Source organism: Guyanagaster necrorhizus, assembly GCF_019112545.1.
Source record: "Guyanagaster necrorhizus MCA 3950 unplaced genomic scaffold BT62scaffold_9, whole genome shotgun sequence".
Classification (NCBI taxonomy): Eukaryota; Fungi; Basidiomycota; class Agaricomycetes; order Agaricales; family Physalacriaceae; genus Guyanagaster; species Guyanagaster necrorhizus.
In genome coordinates, this window is record NW_025064888.1 from 262,940 (window position 1) to 286,753 (window position 23,814).

Sequence of the window (23,814 nt, forward strand, 5' to 3'; positions counted from 1 at the left end):
TCTCTTCTGATAGCTTCACTTCTGGTGACAGCACTTCCTGGTCCTGTCCATGGGTTGGATTCTGAGTCAGGCTCTCTGAAAGGGGATCCTGAGGAGTCTGTTCAAAGTCCATACCAGCTGGAAGAGGCCAATTTCAATCTTTTGGCCTTTTCTCATCATCATTATTGGCACCCTTGTCTGTCATACTCTGCTTCTTCATATTCTCACTGAGCCTCTGCCTGGACATAGTCAGCAAGCTCCTCCTGGACTCACTGTATTTCTGCTTGGTGGGTCTGATTCTGCTGCTGCTGCTATACTGCTGCATTATAGTCAAAGGGGATCTGAAGATCTCAGTCTGAGAAAACTCATTGAATGATTCTGTCTCAGGCAATTCTTCCTCTTGTGCTAGCTGTTTCCTCCCCTGGCTGACTCCTGATATGGAGATAGTTATAAGGGTCCTCTGCTGCAGCAATGGCAAGCTCCATGTTCACAAAATCCTGGTGGATAGTTCATCCATAGGGGTCATCAAACTCTAGCCTGCTGATAGATGGGCTTGACTCAGAGGTAGTATAGAGGAAATGGTGGAGGGAGTTGGGGATTGTTTGGAGTCTCAAAGCCATATGAGCAGCATCAAGAGAGTCTCAAGCATGGTTTCCAATCCCTGGGATGTTCAGAGAGGCAGGATGGCTGGAGGTAGGAGTATTTGGATGGATACCACTGGAGATCTCTTTGGGTTTCTGGTGATATTTGTGGTCCAGAGGTTCTGGAACTCTATGAGAACAGGATCACAGTTTCTGCTGGATCATTGAGAAGGGTATCAGGGTCCTTCTTCTTCCTGAAGGCTCTCTGAAGATGAGTTGCTAGGCTCAGCTTCAGATATAAGTCGTCCTTGCAGCTGGAAGGATATTCTAATAGAGGTGGAGATATCATGAAGAGATAGATCTGAGGTTATATTTTGAAGAATAGTATGTATCTGCTGAAAAGCTTGATAGTGCTTGACTATCCAAGTGGTTACTGATTGTTGTCTGCAGCAAAGAGTGATGACAGCTAGAAGCCCTAGTAGCATTCCAACAATAGAAGCTATCAACTCAAAGAAGTCATGATTGAGATCAGCAGTGGTTGCTAGAGGCATTCAGTTTCTCAGCACAATTGGGCTTGAGAAAGGGAAGGTGATAGCTTTAAGCTAATTGTTAGGCTCAAGCCACATGTGATCAACTAGCACATGATAAACTAATATGGCTTCATGTTTGAGCCTTCTGTTAGAGTTCACTCAGTGTGCTGTTTGTTGATTTCCTATGCTTCAAGGCTTTGTGTGATTTGCTCAAGAGTAGAATGAGGATATATAAACTTTAGCTCAAAGCTGAGGATTTACCAGCAAGAGCAAGCTTCTTAAATACTGTACAGGGTCCACTAATAATACTACATACTTATTATATGTTTCTCTGTCTTTTGTGTCCATTGTCTTAGAGCATCACTACCATACATAAAAGGGCTGGTTGCATTGTTGGGCAGCACTGTTGTATCGAGAGACAATGGCAGACTTGGCCAGTTGTGATGACTAAGCCTTTTGTCCCATGATCTTAAGTGCCTGTTCTGGTGCCCTGACTAAGTATAAATAAGGGTCAAAAGAAAGGAGAAAGAAAGAAAATTGTAACATTATATCTGAAGCCAGAAAAATATGAATTCAAAATCTTCAAGACAGAGTATCTTGGCCTCATCATCATAGAAGGAAGATTGCAAATAGATCCAGTAAAGACTGCAGAAGTATGAGAGTGGCTGACATCTACCAAGAAATGAGGGCTGTAGTCTTTTTTATGATTTGCAAACTTCTGCTAATGATTTATTAAAGGATACAGCAAGGTAGCTCTACCATTGATGAAAGTCACTGAGAAATCTGAGTGGAAATAGGAGAACACATAAGAGCAGATATTCTAAGAGATCAAACAATGAATCTATTCTGATTTCATTTTAGCTATTTTTGTAGATGAAGGAAAATTCAAGATAGAAGCTAACATATCAGAAGAAGCTCTTGAGGCTATTTTCAGTAAGAAGCAGAACAGACAGTGAAAGCCTATCACATATTTATCTAAGGTGCTGTCTACCACAGAGTACAACTATGACAAGGAGTTGCTAGCTATCATGATCACTCTGGACATGTCAGATGACAACCAAACAATTATAAATGCAATGCACTGCAACAGCTGGAGTCTGACACTAACTGAAGATAAAGCAAGAGGATGAGAGTAATGATGTTTTGAGATGATGATAAGAGGAGAGAGGTATAGGAGTTGATAGGCTACAACTGCCAATATTGATACTAAAGTGGTAGTCACATCAAGAGTTTAGGAGTTTGATTAGTATATTGACCTTAGCTTGAGACTGAAGCATATTGTATACTACTGACTTATATACTGTATAGAAAAGTCTTGGTGATCAGGTACAAAGCCCATGTCTCAGTGCCTCAAACCCAGCCAAGACAGCTGAGCATAATCAGTCTCTGATCATAAGCCAAGGCAGCCATGATTTAGAGGCTAAAATCATGATACACAGTTAGTTATTACTCTGATTAGTTATTAATAAAGGTAAACCCAAAAGGCTTTATCATTGACTTCTATCTCAAACAGACTCAATTCTTCAGCTATCTTCTTTATTTCAGTCTCATAAGTCTTGAAACAGATATTTCTTGTCATCCTTGGAGTATCAGACATGAGAGACCCTAGGCTTTGGATCAAACATCTCATGTGTGATAAATGTCTCATTGTCTGACATCAGAATAATATATGTGCATACTGGTTAGTAGTCTATAACTAGTGTGTAGTCCTCCAGTGAAGCAGCTGCATAAATATGACTGTTAAGTATACTATGACCAGAGGTGATCACATAATCAATGATGTTATCTCCTTTATTACAATCCTTGGCCTAGCATATCCAGTCTAGGCATGCTGACCTGTCAGAATTCTTTTGCCATAGGTCACAGCCATTAGTTTATTGAAGAAATTCCTGAAAGTACTGCTGATTGTCATCTCCAGCAGATGCACATTCAATAGACAAAACAGTAGAGTTAAGGTCACCAGCTATGGATCATCTATGAGGAGAAGAGTTGCATAAATTTGCAAGTGATAGCCAGAACTTGGTGCTATCACCACCAGGGTTTCAAAGAGCATATACCACAAACACTCAATATAAGAAGACATAGCCATTACTGTCAGAAAGGGCAATATTGAGTGTCAGAACTCAATATTTGAGAATAGCATTAGGAATATTCAAGCATTGGACTACTTGAATGTCTTTCTGAACCTCCATCATAACTTCCCACTTCCATGGACCAGTTGTAGGTTGTAAGCATTTCTCAAAAACATTGTAGTTTCCATTCAAAATGCATCCAGCTGTTGAAGTTGAGGACTTCAGCTTTAAGATGATAAAGATTGATGGGTTTTGTAATGAGCATGCCATAGACCTCCAATTTCAACCCAACTTTTATTGTCCAGAATTTGTTCTTGACAAAAGAAACCTCAAGGGTGAAACAACAGGGCCATGAATACATGCAACTTTCTCAAAATGTCCAGACCATGAAAGGAGGCATTGAAGGCTTGTCTGACCTAATGTCATTGAGGTGCAGGAGCACCAACTCATGCAACTTGTAGCGCATGCGAGGGATCACCAATCTCCTTCCCCGGCTTACTTAAGTGATCCCGGATCTCCTAGACCTAGTCAGATCGGCCCAGGCTCAAATTCAATGACTCGATATATAGCCAAGGTGGCAATTGAAAAGGTGAATATACAACTTTTATATTCACTTCAGTGATTGATTTTGCTCAATAGCTAGACCTCAACAACTCGGACACTCAGCTATAAGGCCTTGCCATTTTTGGGAATAGAAGGGTCATTGTCAGGGGTGTTCGGTCTGATATAAGAACTAATAATGTTGATTGTCATGTAATCGATTGCTAAATAATTTCATGTGCCTTATTAAGCCTCGACACTTTTTTCGACATTACTCGGAAGTCTTCGAAAAAGTTCTCGTAAATGTTACTGTATATGATTGTAATGATACCAGTAATAAAGACATGGTGGATGCTGCAACTAGACTACAATAAACCGAAATGTCTCCTTTATGTACCGAGCATTGAGAAAGCGAGATAACAATAAAACACAGCTATATATCATTTAACACACCCAAAATCATATTCAGCGTCTCCTCATCAAACCCGCCTTTAGCAGCTAGAGCCGTACGCCAGGAGGCTTTCAGTGAAGCAGCTGGTGACTCCGTAAGTGGCGCCATGATAGCCCGGCACGCATTTTCAATCCTTCCAGCCATGGAATCCAGCAGCAACATGAGATCAGTACCCGACATGCTGTCATTCATGGATGGAAGAAGCATGTCAGGATCGCCATACAGATACTTGGGAGGGACGTCTTCGGCATCTTCGATGGATGCTGAACTCTGCTTCCTTTCCGGCGTTGGCTCCTCCTCGACCTTACGGAAGATACGCCCGGTCGCTAGGGCCTCAAGACGGAGGCAGAGCATCCCAAGGTCGCACATTTGACTGATGCTGAACTGAACACGAGAACCGGAAGGATTAGAAGAAGCAGGCTTCGCTTGAAGCTGCTTCCTTCCTTCCAGCTCAGATGGGTAAATTGTAGAAAGGGTCAGAGGTGTCTCCAGACCTTTTAGCTTCACTTCGCCTACAGGGACAACAACCATCCCCATACGGCGAATACCCTCCAAAGCCTCATATAACGGATCGGAAGGATCAACCTCCGCCTCAGAGTCCATCGCCCTACTCACCTCTAGCTCCTTGATAACCTCCGCACTACACATGATCTGCCCGCCCTGCGCACTCTGTTCAATCCGTGCTGAACGATTGACCATGGGGCCGAAGTAGTCCATTCGATGGGTGATAGGATCAACTTCGCATATTGGAGAACCGGAATGCATGCCCATGCGAACAGAAAGGCCCCGCGCAACGAGACGATCTTGGTCATCGTACACCGGCTTACCATCTTCACACTCCAGCATCTCCAACGGCCAAGCCTCCTGCAATAACGTCAGCTGGATCGTGAGACACCACCACAGCGCAGAAACGGCCGTCTGGAAACAGATCACAAACGCATCACCCTCAGTCTTCACTTCATAACCACCGCAGAAGCGCAGGTGACGACGGAGCAGCTTATTATGCATAGTAATTGCAGATCGCATCCCCGGATTGAATTCCCATAGAGGAGTGGAATTCCTGATATCCGTGAAAACGATTGTGACGTGTCCAGTGGGCGCAGGGACCTCTGCCGTCAGACGGCTAATGTCTCGGTCGATAATCTGATCTCGTGGTCGACGAGGAAGACGCTTAGCGACAAGCAATGGGTCGACAGCTGGATCCAGCGTTGGCTGACGAGAACGCGAATCAGGCAGCTTGAACAAGTCACCAACAGAGATAACCATAATCATGGTGCTCCCCTCTGCACCATAACTGATCGCAAAATCGCGCAGCTTCTGTGCAGCAATCATAGGATCGCCTCGTTCTCGTCGGGCAATGTCAATGGCCGTCTGATAAGATACGTAATCCCAAAGGCCCCGATTCCCAATGATGACAAACTCGTCCAAGTCGTTCAGCTCCAACGAATGTACATCTGGGCGGGCGTTGACAACGGGAAGAAGATGGAAGAAACCGAACGACCGCGAAATGTCGATCTCGTCATTGACCAGTCCAGGAGGCGATATCCAGCCTTCAGCTTTTCGTATACGCTTCGTCTCTTCTCTGTCGTACGGGTCATGCTTCGTAGACAACAACTGCGCATTGCCACCTCTGGAGACCACCGCTAGCGCATTACCCGCGTTTGCAACATACATTGTCTTCCCAACAAAATACAGCACAACCCCGGATGCACCGCTCCGCGTCAAGAAGGCGTCGTGTGAATGAGAAACACTGCCGGGGCTGGAGCTCCCAGACAACTTTCCATTCGAAGAGAAAAGAGAGTCATGCAAGTCTTGGTTGAGCTTGAGAAATGTGCGGCGCAAAGCATCCGGGACTCCTTCACTATGCTGGGCATTCAGTGAGCTCAGCTGGGTCATGAAGACCTCGATGAATCTGTCGTGCAGGTACTTTGCTAGCCGATTAGAGCTTGCACCACTTGCAAGCGCCTTCGGAGGCTGCGCTCGTCCGAACATTGCAAACACCGACTCTCCTGGGCGACCGGGAAACTCATGAACGAGATCAAGCATATTGAGATGCTCATTCTTTCCCAGAGTGTCCGCGATGCCATATCCCATACCCATAACAGTGGAAAGCGACGTTCGGACTCGACGGTCGTCGTTCTCATCGGGAATATCAACGCTGGCATTTGACCCTGTAGTAGTGATGGTAACGTCCATGAGTCCCAGCACGCGAAGCTGCGTCAGGTCAGTGAAGCCCGCCAGTGACTGTCGACTGATAGAATTCAAATCGCGACTGTAACGGTGGTTCGCAAGAAGTCTGGAATCAGCCTTGATCTGTAGCCTCTTGTTCCCAGAAAGATTGAGATATTTCAGGTTCTTATTGAAATTCCTGACAGAGTAATACTGATTAAAGCGGTTCACCACAGGGAAGCATCCATGTAACTCACCAGTTCCAATCGAATTCCCAATTGTTGATATTGTAACGCAAGATGTTGCTTCCCACATCCAAAGTCATTAATGACTTGATCTTCCCCAGCTCCTGAGGCAGTGTCTGTAATTTGTTCCCATTCAAGAACAATACAGAAAGCTTCGTCAACTTAGGAAGATCCTCCGTTGGAATAGCCGTCAGCTTATTTCCACTTAGGTACAACTCCTCCAGTTTCGTAAGATACCGGAAAAATGTCGCAGGTAGATCTTGAATCTCATTGAAGGAGAGATTCAGGACCCGAAGCTCCCTAAATATCGTTAAGGGAAGTAGAACTTCATCGGTGAACTGATTTTCTCCCAAATACAGCTTCTCTAATGAATACGCCAGCGGTGGCATACTACAGTGAGTTAGAGACGCCGTGGATGTTTTCCTCTCCGTCACAATGGAAATATCCCCAGATGAGCTTCTTGCTCCGACGCTCATACTTGCTGGATAATGCCAGATGTTAAGCAAGTTCGACGTCATGTTGATCTTCAACAGAGACGCGCACTGCCAAATTGATGCAGGAAGTTCCGTCAGACTGTTGTTGTGAGCATCTAGCGTTTCCAGTTTTTGCAAACGTCCGATAGAATCCGGCAGGGAGTCGAGAGAGTTATCTGCACAGGAAAGGATCTCGAGCCATTGCAGTTCACCTAATGAGTTAGGGATATATCGGAATGAATTGTGGTCGAGATTCAGTGAGCGGAGGGATGTTAGTTGGCCGAGTACAGTTTCGTCAAGCACGGAAAGTTTCGCATACGAAACATCAAGGGATGTCAAGGCATAGGGAGATTGTCCGATGGGACCCGGTATCAGCGAAAATTGCGTTATGGCATTGTGCGAGGCATCAAGCGAAGTGAGATGGGGCCCAAGTGCCACCTCCAGCGCATGCACGGAGTTATGATCTGCACTGAGTCGTTCCAGGCGGGGTAACATGCATATCACCGTTAAATCCGCCACTTGATTCCTTCGGCAATCAAACTGCTTCAGACTGACGAGTTTGGAAAAGTCATGAGGCACTTTGGAGACTTGGTTCCCGACAATGATCAGTCGTTCAAGATTTCGCAAATTTCCAAGCTCGTCCGGAATTTCCGAAATTGAGTTGAAGGAAATGTCCAAATCCTTCAGATTGCTTAATTCGCACACGACTTCGGGTAGTGTGGCGAATTGGTTATTAGAAATGTTCAGCGTAGTGAGATTTCGAAGTCGGGGAAAGTACCACGGCAGCTTCTCTATGCGGTTGTTCTGCACATAAAGATACTGAAGGTCGGGTATATGATCCAGGTATGCATCATCGAGGTCAGCAATGCGATTACAGGACAAGTCGAGTCTATGAAGGGTAACGCTGGATTTGACACTATGAGGCACTTTCTTCATAGCCATATGTGACAGCCGCAATTCACGGAGAGTAGTGCAGTCTTGGATGAAGTCGAGGGGTATTTCCAACATGGGGTTGCGTGATAAATATAGGGAAACAATAGAATCGGCGTGTTTATGCAAATCGACCGGAATTGCGCGTAAGCTGCGTGATGTGAGATCGACATACTCGTAGTTGTCGAAATTGATATCCTTCTCCTGTAAAAGACCATCAGTGACACGTGCTTACCATGGGAGAGAGGGAGATACGAACTGCTGGACCGAGGACTTGACTCTTATACACAAATCTTAACAGGAAAGACAGCCCTTCCCCTCCTCCGAGCAGCTCCACCCCGTCTGACATGTCGTAACCAGCCTGTGACAGCCGCCGTTGCACGATTTCCGCCGGTCGCTCCTGTTGGGCCAGAACACGTTCTGAAAACCATAAAAACCAAGAAGCAAACGAGAAACAAAGACACGAACCTCTGCCTCGCTCCTTTAGATACAATCGATGTGTTTCCCTGTCTGCACCCAATAATAATTTTGCGTTAAGCTTCGGCGTCAGCGCAGCAACCGTTACCTGAAACCCGACCTGTACGACATGATAGTTGTTGTTGGCGCGATAAATACGGATCGTGTAGTTTTTATGCGCCTCAGGGTGAATTAAAGACTTAGGAATCCCATTTGACGCTTGTTTGGCGATCCGAGTCTGGTTTCTGTGCGGATTTAAGCTCGCGGGAAGGCTGTCGTCAATGTTTCTCCGACTCTGTACGGAACCATTGCTACTGCTCATAGACATAAGGGATATTGAGGTCTTTGAGGCTACCGTATCATCTGGTAACGGCTGGGCAATATTATCCTCGCTCGAATAACCTTCTTCGGGATCCTCGCCTTCTGCTTGCACGGCCCAGCTTTCGGGTGCGACCCATGAAGGTTTGGAATCATCCGCCTCTTCATTCGGTGAAAGGGGTCTGATAACAATGGGCTGAGGTGCCACACGCATCGTAATGGTCTTGGGCGATACTTTACGGTCCATAAAACTGCCATGCATTTGTCTGACGGTTGCCATTGAAGAAGTGCGTGGAGGATGAGAAGGATTCTGAGGTTTGAAAGGGTTGTTAAAATCGGAATGGGACAGTGGCGGAAGTCCAACGTGTAAACTGAGAGTGCTGTGATCGGACGAGTGGCTACGGGAATGATTGAAGTTGAAATGTCCGCCACTACTGGGAGAAGTTGGAGAGTCACTCTTGGCCCATAAAGCAGGATCTACAATGCCGTCGAGGTCCTCGAAGTTGGTGTCTAACCGCAATTCATCGTCTTTCGGTGGCGGCGTGGGCGGAACCTCCAATGTCTCCAGAGCGTCCTTCTTCCTTCTCTTCTTCCTCAAACCGTGTTTAGGTGAGAGCGAGGAGGGAGAAGAACCAATGGTAAGGAAGTAGGACTGAGGACTGGGAACGGGAGGGGGCAGAAGGGACGGATGCTCGGCTTCATCTGAGCTTGAGCGTAAAGCCCCCCTAGATCGCTGCGGACGAATAAGATTTCGAAAAACGGACGACTTGGACTTGCGAAGCTGAGGCGCCTGGGTGAAAAGAGAGGTGTCGAGCATGCTGGCGCTGGTGCTGGCGCTGTCTGGTATGCTGAGCAAGCTATGGGATTCGGATGGACGGCTGGCGCGATTAGATATGTTTCCAATACTCCCCTGCCGGAAAGAAGAAAACGAGGATTTGTGCGAAAATCCGAAGGTCCGCTTTGCAGGCGGCGAAGGCTGTTGGATAGACAGGTATCAGCATCAATCAAAACGAGGCGCAGGTGAGGAGGCAAGGCCATGACAGGCTGAGAAGGCCTTGACACATGATAGACGCCTCGGAAACAAGCTGCACGACGCACCGGCTCCTCCCAGGGTGCAATGTCGACGTTCTTAGTCGGTGGTAGATTGCTATCCGGCATCATGGTGGATTGTCCCTTGTCGTCAACGACATCGACAATGCGCAGAGATACTTCCGTCGTTGAAGACATTGCTGCCGATCTACAGGTAGCGGAATCCGAAATAGGCCCTTGAAAGAGAATAAAGGCTGAGGGTAAAATGTCGAGACAAGGTAACCAGTTCCTGAGCAGTCACCAGGCTACACCCGCATCTGTAGCACGATCCGACAGTTTCGCGGTGCAAATAGCCCTCAAATGCCGGAGACGCAGCAACAGAAAGGACCAAGAGAGTACAGAGAAAGTGGTAATCGGAACAATCACTCCGAATATCCTTCGCTAGAAAGGCCATTGAAAAGTAGACGCAAATAATTGGCACGGCCACCGATCACGTTGCCGATTCACTTCCAACACGATGGTGGCTTCGTAATTCTTCACCAAGCTACCACCAATATTATGTGGCACCGTATTTGTTTCATTTGTCTCAATACTCGTCTAATACTTGATTTTCCTGCATGTCATGAGACATTCACGTCCGACCCACGGAACTATAACACGTCCTTCGACAGTCTGGACTCCTGAAGACTATCACTAACCTTTGTGAGGGAGAAGTATAATCTCTTTCGCCACACTGCTTCCCTATGCTCTTCAAAATACCCTTTTCAACAGATATTCTGACCCAACTTCACTTTCAATGAAGGATTCGGTGTCCCTTTTCCCACACGTCACTGAATATGTCCAGACACTAGGAGAACCATCACAGGTCACAACTTCGACTAAATATGGTGTACTTGCCCTCAAATCAACGTACTTACCTTGGTATCCATCTTATCGTACGTTGGACTCTAGGAAATGCGCCTGGAGCCAGTTTTTCCATGACCACATACACTACCAAATTCGACACCTAGCATTGATACGCCTTCGCTGGGTATTGTTTTGCGCCACTAATTGACGTTACCCCTCAATCCAGGCCCTTTTCTTATGTAGACGCACCGTTCAAATCTCTGGCTCTAGACTTTCCTCGACGTTCACTCTTATCTTTGCCAGAACCATTGACAGGTATCTCCGGAGAAACGTGTCATTTGGTGTCATCCGCTCAAGGTACACTGATTGTATCTACGACTCGCTCAAAGTCTCCTCGTCAATTGCTGTGCCTGTATGTCAAATTCTATCTTAGTTGACGTTGCTGAATGTCAATAATTCCGGGTGCCTGGTCCCGTATTTCATACCCTTGAGTTCCAGTGTTCCCTGCCTACCAACATATGTCTCTGTATCCGGCTTGACCTTCAAATCTATACAACGATGGCTATCAGGATCTGGCCCAACGTCGTTGCTTGAAACGCGTTCTATTCAGTCTCTTCAGTGGAAGCGATTGGGGAAATATCTCAGATGCGGCGTCGAACGAAACCCATTGGCTATTTGTGTGGATAATATCGATGATTCAGATTGGTCCTACCTTCGCTCAACTGACTCGAAGGCAAAGCTCGAAATCTGCGTGCTTGATTCGCGATACAATATACACAAGACAGCTATCCGAGACGCTGGTTTTGCTAACATTTAAAAGAAAGAAAGCCTGTCGTAAGCTGTCGTATTCTATTTTGTACCTATGTTTCAGCCCCTTTCTGGCCTGAGATCTTTGGCCTAATTAACCGATAGAAAGAGATGAAGGGAAGTTGGTGAGTGAGACTAAGCGTAGATGTAGCACAAGTATCCGCCTTGGGTGTATAAGACGTCTCCGACCTGTATGTCGGAGAAGTTGAGTCAACCTGCTTCAGATAGAGTCAAAGAACCGACCGTGATGTTGGGAATAATATCGTACACCCAAATACTAGTTTCGGCACTCGTTTCCTAGCACAACCATGTAAACCCTTCGCGAGTAACTTGAATAAGTACGGCACGCTCACCACCCAACCAGTCGCCGGCTCAGACTGAGTTTCGTATCCAGCACCTTCGATATCGAAGATCCTGGTTTCGTTGTCGCCCTGCCACGTCCACCACACCTGTAGCATCATCCTTGTAAATCAACAGTCTAGCACAAACGTCCACCAAAGACGCACCCAGTCCAGGTAAGTGTGGTGTAAAAAGAACATCGGGTCATTGGGGGATGTCAGAATATTTTCCATCTGTTTAGTAGTTAGGATGGAAAGGTGAACGACCTTAATCAGTGCTCACATCGCCTCCGACCCCTCTGTGACCAGCGGTGTGAATTGTCGGATTGAGAGTCGACTGGAACAAGGCGAAGGTCGTCTGGGCGTTGACTTCGTCAAAGTATGTTTGATTTGCGAGTGTGGTGTTCCACCATGACATTTGGCGGGTGAGAAGATGAGGTGTGTTTGTAGCTCCTGGACCGAGATTACGAGTGAGGTTGGCAAAAGGCCCATCCACAATAACATAATCATTTTCTTCAAGCCCTTCACCGCCGAATTCGATCATGACAGATGACTCGTTAAATGCGCCAGCATCTTCAAGTTCGTACCAATATGGCAACTAAAGTTGGACATCAGTATATATATTCGCTTCGGTACATTTCAACGTACGGCCCCAGTATAATTGCACTCCTCGCGAAGCAGGATCTCATGGGTATGCATGTAGTATCGGTGGGCCTGGCATGAACATTTCAGTGCTTTAGTACCCGGTTCATGAGATAATTCATGTGAGTTACCGCTAAGAATCTGCATGATGTGATGAGACAAAGATTGGCGCAAGATCGTAGACGCTTACTGTCCAGTCGTATGCCATAAATCCGTACCGGCGCCAGTGTCGGACTGCATGGAGTGCGCGCCAACCTGCCCACGTTATGCATTAGCCAAAGAAAGAGGCCAATGATTAGTTTCACTTACGAGGTCATCGTATCGTGTAACGACACCAGGAATAGACGACTGAGCAGGCAAAGAAAGGAGACACAGCTCGGCATCAAAGTAAGCAGTCTTCTCACCATCCGTCAGGGTCAGCCTAGACAGTAATCCTTTGAGTGGGAAACAATATATTGAATCGACAGAACCGAAGTCTCACCAATTAACGCGAACAGTCGGATCAGTACAGTTTGAATCTCTTCGAGTAGAATCCAAACGCATCGGTCGCGCAAGTAGTTGGGTTACGACCGCTGCTACGACAAAGAACCAGATTGACAGTGCAGGAAACATGGCTTATGGCGAAGAGTAAAACAGAAAAGATTGTGCGAGACCAGGAATGACACAGGTGGGGTAATTCTCGTCAATAAGGAGAGCTCAGAAGGACGAGCTTTTATATCAAGAGGGAGGCGTCGCAGTCGTGACCATGTACCCCAGAGCGCTGAAACTTGAAAAATTTGCATTCTTTTTGCGGGGAAAACCTGGCTGGAAGGGCCTCCGGGTGTCCATGCCTCTGCCTACTATTTTACACGTAGCTAAGGGAATAAGTCCGCAAGGCATGTGCAATCAGCAGGGACGTGAGTTCATGGAAGTGCGCCATTTTGGCCCGTTTTGGTGACGATCACGAACTGTCGGAAGAGATCTCGACAATCTGTTACGAGGGAATAAGGCTTGGAAAGAGGTGAGGAGATGGCACCAGTTGGGACAGCGTGATACACCGCCCATATGGACGACATTCTTCGTCCACTTCGGCGGTCAGTTTGGCTCGAAATTTCGACTCTGTAAGATATCATTAGCAGGAATCATTTTTTGGTCCACCACGCGGCGTATCCTGTATTTTGAACATATATGATATCCACGCGGAAAATGATGACATTGTGTGTAGTATATTTTTCTGATGGCGCGCAGTCGTAATACATCCAGTGGCACTGTTGCCAGGTCCCGACCCGGTTTTTGAGAACAAAATTTGGTTCAGAACACAAGTTTTGGCAGGATAAGGGATTTCCGCGTAACCTGAAACGCATTTTCAGTACTCAGTCCCCGTCATTACATTTCACCAGGCACAGCATAGCACAGTGAAGAAGCCACTGAAACTTGAATAAGCCGCTCCGTTCCTCGAGACTACCTACAAATTAGACCTGTAACTGGTCAGGCGCGACGGTGAAACCTTTTACAGAGCACACAAACCGGTGTTATGCTGAAAAACCCGGGTCCTTATCGGATATGTATCTGCGGCGTCTACAAAGTTGCATCATTCGAGAAAATCAAAAGCAAGAGAGCAAGTAGAGCACGCTGAAAGGAAGAAGGCACTGGGACGTCGGTGCCGCTGCTCCCGGTCCGGTACCGTTCCGAATGACTAAGCCTCCCGCAAACTTGTTTTCGGCAGATTCAGATCCATCTTTAGGCCCGACATTTAGGCAAGTACATTAACGCAAGACGGAACGTAGTCTCTTTCGGAGGATCGAATTCCATTCTGTCGGCTTTTCCAGTGCGTGGTAGTCAGTGTCCGAGTCCTAATTCTGGTAATACACTGGCACTCGAGCAGCTGGTATCAAGGACACGCTGGGAATCCGGCCGTTATTTTGCCACAGGAACTTCTTTCTCCACTGGGCAGATGTACCACCGCATGGATACAAGGCATCCGGGCTAGCTACGTATGGAGTATGCAGGCGGCCTGTTGAGTTTCGGAAACGTCTGCGCTCAACAAGATGGGTAGAATAATTCGGTTTGTACGGAATGTATATATCTCAAGATCTTCTGGTGTCGACTAAGCTCAAGGCGAATTATCGTAGTCTCATAAACCAGACTCAACGATCCGTATGAAGATAAGACGCTCAATGGTTGTAGAATTATCGCTGTCACCATTTTTCGATTCAAATATTCATTCCATCAGAGACATCTGATCATCCTAAGCTATCATGCTTCACGAGCAAGAAATTCGGAACCCGATGATTTCCTACGGACAACGGCGATTATTCCGGGGGAATGCCACGTTCGAAAGTGTCCGTACAGCTCCTGGTTTGGAATTGGAAGACTAGCGGCAAAGAAATGGTATGCTATCTATTATTAATAATGCGCGACTTGTTAATTGCTATCGGGAATAAGTTGAACTCGTGTCTTTGATGCAAAGCCGTATATCGTACTTTTTATTTGTTGACTGTCTTTTTAGATTGTAAGACATGTCAGTATGAACCAAATACGCAAAATCTGGAGCACCAACTAATCCTCCGACTTCCTGACTTATATCCCTCAGTTGTACGTGCGCCGAACCCATCGCGATGTCGAAAAAATATCGAGGCTCCAAAGGCACAGTGACTCTTGACTGCAAGTCGCGTCTTGTGAAGTCCAGATCCTGTGAATCCCCTTCTACATCTTCACAGCCTTTAGAAGATCCGAATGATTCTCTCCAACGAAGTCTAATCGCCTGTTGGTGGGGGCCTCCGATGATGTTTGCGACTGAGGTTCTTGCAATAGATTCATTTTTCCACCACGGTCACAACATCTCTCTTCCCACCTGAGCGGGTGCTATACCTGTACCGATCTCGGGAATAGGACGTTTTACAGCACAATGGTCAAGATCATATCATTGTCAACTTGAGAACAGTGCCCTATCCATTTTCAGATCGAAAGGATTTCGATCGTGAATTTCATCTGGATACTCTCCAGATACGCAGCATGCTCTGTGAGATAATTTGTAAGAATCGAGCTCCTTACCCGTCGGACCACCACTTTAGCCTGTTTGGGAGGGTAGGGATGCATGTCATCAGCACCGTTACCTACAAAATATATCGCAGCGTCCAAAGAAGGTGAATAGTAAGGAACAGTCAATAATATAATATCAGTACGTCTATACAGGGCAGTATGCACGTATCTAGATACATCATGGGCGTTGTAACGGTCGAAACGTATATAGAAAAGATACGCCTTATCCTGTATCCCCGTCCTTGGCGCCAGTTTCTGAAGGGGCCGAATTCGGGGGTAAGGAGGCCACTGCAACACTCCCAGCTCCAAATTTCAGTTTAAATTTTTTCGGAGGCGGATCATCCCCGGGTTTTGCTCGAGGACCTATCGGCCCGCCTGCTCCCTCCTTTTGTGCACCATGATCTTGCTTCTTGATCTTCGTCAGACGTTCCATTAGTTCATCGTCTTCATCATCTGGCCGTCGACGCTTCTCGCTAAGCCGCACGGGACCGATGCCAGTCATTGAAGACATCATTCCAGGAGCAGGGGACTGTGGACGAGGCGGCAGTTTTGTCTTTACAAGGGACTCCAGGAGATTGTCTTCTTCGTCATCGTCAGCGGCAGGTCGTTTCGATGGCGGGCCAGGTGATAGTGACCGCCGACTCGATGGCCGAGGACTCGGCGAGGCAGAAAGCTCTGGAGAAGGTGGTAGAGATGTCTTCGATGAACTTAATGGCTTTGGCCCTATTAGCTCTTCTTGGTCGTCCGAGTCTTCTTCATCATAATCTACCAGCGGCGTTAAAAGCGTACGCATGGTAGGGGGATGAGTGGGTATGGGAGAATGTTGTATGGGAGAGTGTTGCGATGAGAAAAATCCTCTTGATGATCCACGTATCGCCATTCTCCGCTTGCGTTTTAGCGTGTTCACGGGTGACGTAGAGATGTTGTTGCCACGGTGCCACGAATGACTAATGGAGGGAATGTAATCGTCCTCGTCGTCGTCTGCATTGAAGTAATCCTCTTCCTCGGCTTCAAGCGTACGGGCCTGAATGGGCCAACCACGGTGATCGAGCTTGTCAGGTTTGCTTTCAGTTGGAATCGGTTCATTATTGATCTCCCATCTCCGGATGAAGAGTTGAAATCTTTGAGCACCAAGAGGTGTGTCACACAAAGCCCTAATCTCGGCTTCATGTTTGGTCATGCAGAATTTGATGAGGTCTTTCATGTTCTCCTGGAAAAACAATGAGCCAAAGAAGATTTCTAGAATAAGAAAGTTTTCACCCTCCGCATGTGTTCAAAGTATTCTTGACATGAACAACTTAGAAGATTGTCCCTGCGTGATTCCCGCAGTGTCAGATCCAAGATGGGCTTGAAGATGTCAAACTTCATAACCTGTCCGTGGATATTCGAATTGTTCTGTTTCAGCAACAGCCGGAAGAATCGGAAAGCAGCTTGAGGACGAGTAAGACCTCAGACAGCAAGCAAGGAAAATGAATGCCCACCGTGCCGCAGGTGCTTATCCCGTGCCTTGAACAATGATGGTACCCGGACCATAATATTGGTTGACATCAAGAAGAAATGACTTCGAAAATGATGCTGGAGGACGAAATTGTACAACAGATCACATAAATACACGAATTCGTTGGCTTGTTCCCGAGTGAGGTGCAAGACAGGCTCTGTTGTCTCAAGGTTAGAAAGCGATGTCGATGACAGTCCGGAAAACGACATACCCGTGGTGTTTCGCCATTCCGGAAGGTCATTGAATGGTGTGAACAATGTTATCACACAATCTTTGTAGAAGTAGTCCATAAAGCGTTCGGTACCTGGGTCATCTTTTCGTGTTGGCATCTTGGAAGCGGGCTGCGGATAACGAGATCAGGAAGTATAGGTGAGATATATAGCTGCCACGTACATGGGCTTCCGAGTTACCCCCAGTAGTCCCCATATCAAGCGGAAGATCTAACCACACCTTTAAAGCATCCCCTATCTGACTTTGAACGGCAATATCTTTGCTATGCGCCATTAACCTGCATGCCATCTCGAGGATTGTCTCTGCCTTGTCGGAACCTTTCTTCCCTGCCTCACGCTCCTTCTCAATGGCCACCACCTGCTTGAGCACATGCCCCCGAACTCCATTAATATCGTGATCCAACAACGCGGCAAGAATCTCTCCACCAGCACTAATAACAGGTTTTGACACGTCCTTGTTCTCAGGCAAACCCAGTGCCCATTGAACAGCAAACAGAATCCCTCGATCAACAAGTGACCTAAACAGAGCCATTCGGGCAGGTAGCTGAACATTTTTGCCCATGACACATAACTGCTGGACCAAAAAAATCACTTCCCGACGCAACACGAAACCCTGATCGTCAGGGTCAGTTGCTGGAGGCATCGGCGTTGTCGGATGTATTCCATTTGTTATATCTGTACCAGGCGGCTTCCCCATCGCCTCTGTCACGGAGGGTTTGATGTCTCCGTTCGACTGCTGCTGCTGGACCTGAGGGGGGGATTTCCTGATTCCGCCTCCACTCAACATATCTTCATCCACATAGAGACGAACCACCTCCCGCAGAAAGATGAGGTCCTGTTGTATATGATTGATAATATCGATTTGGTTGAAGATGATACAGGAATTGAGGACGTTGAAGGTGGAGTCATCAAGAGCGCGCGCCAAAGCAACGTCTTTGAGAAATTGGAGACGGTAGGTATGATGAATTTTGCGTTGAATGGAGGGTTGAAAAGTGATGGGCTCATGAAAACGCGCGGTATCGGTGAGAAACTCGCGGTAGTTAGCCTTGTGGGAAGGAAACTCGGGATCATCTTATAAAAAGATTAGGCAGGCACACAGAACCACGAGGAGATATCAAACAAACATTCAAGCATCCCGACAACTCCAAAGAACAGGCTGTCTTCGCAGATGTGCTCGTACATACCATGATCATTGAGCATTACTAAAGATGAGAACCGTTAGTGTATTGGAGCAGTTGCGAGGAGAAATCCTGCTGACGTATCGTCTGCATAATGCTGAAAAGGGCGTGTAGGTTCTCCAAATTTTCTTCCCGTTCGGCAACGCGAAGGACTTCAATTAATTGTTTGATGTAATCCTAATAAGTGACAACACGTGGACATCAGTTTCTACCGTTCAACATCGATATAATAGCGACGAGATGTATACTACACGCGATGTAACGTACCTCGTGTTGGATATACTCGCATAACCGCTCTTTGACGACTGGCGTCCTGGCTAGACCTTTAATGGCCGCTTCAATATCACCGATTATGCCCATTTGTGGCGTGGGCAGGTGTCCCGACCGAATAATGTTCGAGGTGGCCGCCGAGCTTTCTGGACCAAGGATAGGGGATGAAGGTCCTATGATAGGACCTTGGTCGTCTGCGGCAGGCCGTAAGCTCAGGATACAGAGACCGGGAATATAACGCACCCCCGATATTCATGTGTCGCTGGACCTCGCTGATAAAGTTCCAAACCTCTGCGCAGCCCTCGGCCTCTTGAAAGCTGAGTGCGTAGTCCACCCCATCTGGTTCTGTCCAAACAATCAATGTATCTTGAAAAGATGATTAGCATGTCCTTGGAAAATGGAGGTGAGAAGCCACACCTTGCTGCCGTTGATATACATCGTTTGAACGAATGGTGGTACTAAGCACGACCTCCTGAAGATTTCGTTCGGAACGGGCGGTCAAAAGTGCTTCGGTGCCGTCCTGAGAGAAGTGGCCAAAGCAGAAGGCAGTCCCTCGGTCATGCCATCTCGATCCTACGAGTTCATAAACCTTTATGACGAAGTGAGTTTCCGTTTGAACCAAATATGACAAAATCAGACGAAAGGTAATATGACAGCCGCATGGATAATATAGCCGATGACAGAGTTGAATGGCTGAACAGAAGACGCTGGAGCAACCATACAACAACGCAAATTCAGTGGCAGCGACCATTGAATGCATACTCATCAAAAATAACGGAAATGAAGAACAGTATGATGCAACACGAGAAAGAAGCATGAGATGAAAGAAAGGGGTGGACGTACCTTGACGCGCTTCATTTCATGCTCGTTTTCTTGTACCCAGTCTTGTCCATCTTCACCAACCACGTCCAGGCCCTCGTTCGTAACGTCTTGATTGATAGATGGGGCTTCTATGATTTGGACTTGTCCGTTGACATCTGGGAGGTTGTCGTCAAGGCTTGAAGAGTCAGATATCGATTGCGGCTGAGATGCACCCTTTGACGCTGCCACTGGATGGCTTTCAGACAAAGTGTCAGCGATAGATGTTGGAGGCGGACTCAAAACAGCAGATATCTTTTCCGATAGCTTGCTGTCGAGCGAAGACGGGTCGGAAGCGGAGGTAGATGGCTCATTGGAAAGTGGAACGTTGATACGGGTCTCTCGGCCGGCAGCATCTGTGTCAGAGGCAGCAGGTATAACAATGAGTGATAAAGGAAGATTTTCGGCGCCAACGTCACCATCCATGACGGGCTGGACGTCGGCCGCGACGGAGAGGAGGAGAAAACCAGACAGTATACAAACAACGCGTGCAGTCCCACGGTCTGGTACCGTCGGACCGATTCAGACGCTGACAAAGCATCCAAACTCGATTTTCTCTGCCGTCATCAGCACCAAGGGCGATGAGCTCGAGGACAACCACTGCAGTCGTTGCGGGCGCCGCCGTCGCTGGGCTAGTTGCCTACGCTGTCTACTTCGATTACAAGCGAAGAAATGATGCCGAGTTCAGGAAAAGACTGCGTAAGTTGGGTGGCTGTCATTACCGAGATGGCTAATCTTGCTTGCTGCTCATAGGTAAAGACAAGAAACGCGTTGACAAGTCGATAGCTTCATCGGCCGCTCCGCAAAATACAGTGTCTGCGGACTCACTGCGGGAGGCCTTGGAACGGGTCAAAAAAGAAGAAGTGCCGATATCGCCTGCAGAACGGGAGAATTATTTTATGTCTCAGGTGGCTATGGGTGAACAGCTGGCCCTTCAAGGTGATTAGTGTTGACTCTCACTTATATCCGCGTAAAATTTCTAATTCTTTGACCAGGTCCTGATTTCCAACTGCCCGCGGCACTCTCGTTCTATCGTGCCCTCCGCGTGTATCCCTCGCCGGTCGAGCTCATGGTTATCTATGAGAAGACTGTCCCGGAACCAATCTTCAAGGTGGACCTCCTTTTCCCGATCCTAGATCATGATGTCTGATTATTTTCTGCAGATGGTGATTCAAATGACTAATTTGGACGTGAGTTCATCTTCTTTGGATGCGTTGGATGAGGAAACAAGTCCAGTGAGGGGTGGACCGCCGTCAGAGACATCCTCCCAGGAGTGGGATAAAGTCACAGATCCCGGGTCAAACTCCGTGGTACCATGATGATCCGTAGGCATAGTCAGAGGTCCCATATCCTCACGTTTGTCCGCTGTTTACTTTTCAATATCTTTGCTGCCCTTTTATCATCAATATGTTCTAATACACTTTCTTTTTCTACCCTATTAAATCTTTAGGTAACGGCTAAAGTTCAAGGTATGATCTTGTGAGGACATGCAGTACAGGACCAAGACTAAGCTCTGTGTAGGGTATTATAACTACTTCCCACCAAAATCGACCGGCGTTACAATTCAAACAGAGGACACTCCGGAGGGTCCCAGAAAATACGTTGTTGTCAATAAAGATTTCAAAAAGGGCGATCTCATCTACAAGGCGAGAGCAAACTGTTAACCATCTCTGGCCAGCCAAGTCAATGTTTTCACTTTTAGGAGCATCCCGTTGTCACGGCTCTCGATGCTGACATACAAGCTGCTGGAACCCACTGCTCTCACTGTCTACGTCTCATTGAATCTTCCATCTCGATCAAATCGTCTTCAGACCCTCTTTTGTCGACTTACTGCTCAAAGGCATGCCAGCTTTCATCAAAATCCCAGTCGCACAACCTTCTCTTCACCACTGAACGACCTCTTCCGCCGGAGATCCCCATGGACCCTCCTACACCACAGACCGTTGAAGAACGCAGGAAGGCGCAGGCTGCGTTTGTCGCGTATCTGCAGAAAGAACGAAAAGCCGGGCCTCTCCTCGTCGCAAGATTTGTAGCCCGCCAAATTGCTTTTGAGACGCTGAAGCTGCTGCCTGGGTATACGGGAAAGCAGGACGAGCAACATTTCACAGATTCGGAGGGAGAGGAGTACATGCTCGCAGACCACATGGAGAGATTGCGATACGTGGAGGCTGATCTCCCCAAGGAAGAGGCACCACTTCTCGCGAAGGTCCTGGGCTCTGCTGTTGCGGACTTGGACAAATTTATGACGGATGAACACATGGCTCAGCTCCGTGGCAAAATCGCGTACAACGCATATGGGGTCTGCTTTGGCGGAGGCCGGGATGACAAGGTCTGCCCATTTTGTTTGGTTAATGTTTGGTAATGCTCATCTGTTCGTGGCTAGCCTGCACCAACTCAACGTCCAGAAGATGTGGAGAAGACCCGAACCCCATACGGAACCTCTCGCCAAATTGGATCAGGGTTCTACACACTTTCATCGTATCTCACCCACTCTTGTCGACCTTCTGCGCGTCCTTCGTTCGCCTCTGGCACGGCCCAGATTCATATCATTGCCAACAATGACTTGAAACAGGGAGATGAGGTCACCGTGGCTTTCGTTGACGTAACTCAACACGAAGGAGAGTCTGCTGTAGACTGCAGACGAAGGAGAAGGATAGAGTTGGCTCGCGGGTGGAAATTTGCATGCACCTGTCAAAGGTGCGGCGAAGAGACGATAACAGAGAGCGACGAGGTTGCTACACAAAAAGATGAGACCAAGGTCTAAACCTGTGTCAGCCCCAAAAATCACGGCTGAGCAGCCGCTGACATTGTAGGCCAACAGCTTACTTGCAAACTATTCATGGACTTGTCACCATATTTATTGCCAAATCCACGACATTAATTGCCCTGGCGTGCTTGTGTTTGTGGGAATATCATAGCTTCGGTTTCTGAGGGCTGAGGAGACCTAAGTCGCCCAGCCAGCTACTAATCGTCCTGGTGACCTCATCCTTTGCTTCCACCATTATCCAGTGCCCTCGTCCTTCCAACGCGACGTCTTGTAATCGCGGGACAAACTTGCGAGCGTTGCTGACCTGGGCCGGCATGGCAGCCGGGTCGCTCGTGCCCCAGAGAAACAAAACTGATAAATCGCTCGGAAGAACCGACGGAAGGTCTGCCACTAGGATGAAAATTGAAGTTAGAGTGAGAATGCTAAAAGTCGAACATGCCTCTTTCTTCGTCAAATCGATATTGAGACGTCCGATAATAATTGAGAGGTCCCGTCATTCCTTTCTTGAGTTCTGTATAATAATAGTTCAGTTCCTAAAGAATGACAGCGGTTGGTACAACTTCGGGATCGAAATAGAGTGAAATTAGTTTCACCTCTGGAGTCAGAACAGACGGCGAACTAGGTAGGTGTCCTTCACCAAGTATCTTTGGCCACAAGGAAACATCTGTAAAGTTGATGTCGCTTCCCGGCGGAAGAAACACCGCGCTTAAGAAGGGCAGCAGCTAACAGGAACTCTATAAGACCGAAAGCATATATGGGGGGTATGGGATCTCACTGCCGCTTCAACCTCTGGCGTGAAGTTCGGGTCGTTGAAATAGACCTGATATTTCATATTAGGGAGACGACGCGCGAACTCTTGAATGGTGATATATTGCCGCAGCGGAGGAGTGTATGGGATGGACATTCTAGAAAATTGCCCTTATGACCAGCAATCTACTAAGCGAAATAAAAGGCTTACAGGACCAGTGAAAGCAGTCTATTGGGATGCCATAGGGCCATTCGGCTGGCAATGAAGGATCCCCAGTCATGGCCAATAACAACCTAGACATCGATTCAGCCCTTCAGCACAAACGAGACGGAATTCCTGGACTAACGGCTCTCTCGACACCGAGAAGATCCAGTAAAGCTATGAGATCTGCGCACAGCTTCTTTGTCGTATATTCGGAAGGATCGACTGGCTTGTCGGTATCCCCATAGCCTAACATCGTTGGAGCGACCACACGAAAGCCCATTTGCACCCAGGGTTTCACCTGGTATCTCCAGCTGTACCTGATAATCCAGCATTATAAGATTCAAAACGTATCGAAGAATGTCACAATTCGTCGTCACCAAAGGTCGGGGAAACCGTGTATACAGAGAAGTGTCGTAGTTTGAGAATGAAATGTTTCTGGAAGTTGGTCAACGAAGTGGTACGTGCGACCAGTTGAAAGCCGCTCGTTTCTGTGGTTGAAGCTAGCTGGATTGCTAGGATCCATACTGGAAGAGAGAAGAGACAGCGTTTACTCTACTGTGTGTCGTGGATTAAGTAGTATCTGGGTAGTCTTGCCGACCCCGGTGATCTGTGTTATTGCAGAGAGAAATCATGC

General features: G+C 47.3%; 5 protein-coding genes across 5 annotated transcripts; 1 reads left to right on the forward strand and 4 right to left on the reverse strand.

Annotated features, from left to right (window-relative positions):
- Positions 1–3,928: 3,928 nt before the first annotated feature.
- On the reverse strand, positions 3,929–10,190 carry BT62DRAFT_966493 (L domain-like protein). The gene is made up of 5 exons (XM_043188821.1): positions 9,843–10,190; positions 8,439–9,720; positions 8,230–8,390; positions 6,580–8,174; positions 3,929–6,521 (listed from the first exon to the last, which is right to left on the reverse strand). The coding sequence occupies exons 1-5, from the start codon at positions 9,969–9,971 to the stop codon at positions 4,136–4,138; spliced, it is 5,553 nt and encodes a 1,850-aa protein (XP_043041016.1). The 5' UTR covers positions 9,972–10,190; the 3' UTR covers positions 3,929–4,135.
- Positions 10,191–11,069: 879 nt separating this feature from the next.
- Positions 11,070–13,358, reverse strand: BT62DRAFT_1060726 (Di-copper centre-containing protein). The gene is made up of 10 exons (XM_043178607.1): positions 12,888–13,358; positions 12,716–12,827; positions 12,597–12,661; positions 12,508–12,547; positions 12,413–12,478; positions 12,048–12,362; positions 11,933–11,998; positions 11,780–11,875; positions 11,670–11,723; positions 11,070–11,615 (listed from the first exon to the last, which is right to left on the reverse strand). Exons 1-10 carry the CDS (start codon positions 13,016–13,018, stop codon positions 11,562–11,564), a joined length of 999 nt encoding a protein of 332 aa, XP_043041017.1. The 5' UTR covers positions 13,019–13,358; the 3' UTR covers positions 11,070–11,561.
- A 2,292-nt stretch (positions 13,359–15,650) lies between these two features.
- On the reverse strand, positions 15,651–19,354 carry BT62DRAFT_891375 (DUF625-domain-containing protein; the record flags this gene model as incomplete). Its single annotated transcript, XM_043183066.1, has 10 exons — positions 15,651–16,009; positions 16,136–16,637; positions 16,688–16,857; positions 16,909–17,254; positions 17,319–18,226; positions 18,280–18,357; positions 18,414–18,510; positions 18,601–18,776; positions 18,847–18,969; positions 19,021–19,354. The coding sequence occupies 10 exons, from the start codon at positions 19,352–19,354 to the stop codon at positions 15,651–15,653; spliced, it is 3,093 nt and encodes a 1,030-aa protein (XP_043041018.1).
- A 770-nt stretch (positions 19,355–20,124) lies between these two features.
- BT62DRAFT_986357 (uncharacterized protein) lies at positions 20,125–22,617 on the forward strand. The gene is made up of 8 exons (XM_043189998.1): positions 20,125–20,160; positions 20,215–20,400; positions 20,457–20,572; positions 20,625–20,651; positions 20,912–20,930; positions 20,983–21,107; positions 21,164–21,790; positions 21,845–22,617. Exons 2-8 carry the CDS (start codon positions 20,361–20,363, stop codon positions 22,223–22,225), a joined length of 1,335 nt encoding a protein of 444 aa, XP_043041019.1. The 5' UTR covers positions 20,125–20,160; positions 20,215–20,360; the 3' UTR covers positions 22,226–22,617.
- BT62DRAFT_966502 (epoxide hydrolase) lies at positions 22,374–23,703 on the reverse strand (the record flags this gene model as incomplete). Its single annotated transcript, XM_043188822.1, is given in 7 exon segments — positions 22,374–22,650; positions 22,664–22,761; positions 22,822–22,950; positions 23,004–23,133; positions 23,187–23,269; positions 23,323–23,497; positions 23,558–23,703. The coding sequence occupies 7 exon segments, from the start codon at positions 23,701–23,703 to the stop codon at positions 22,374–22,376; spliced, it is 1,038 nt and encodes a 345-aa protein (XP_043041020.1).
- Between the last annotated feature and the right edge of the window lie 111 nt (positions 23,704–23,814).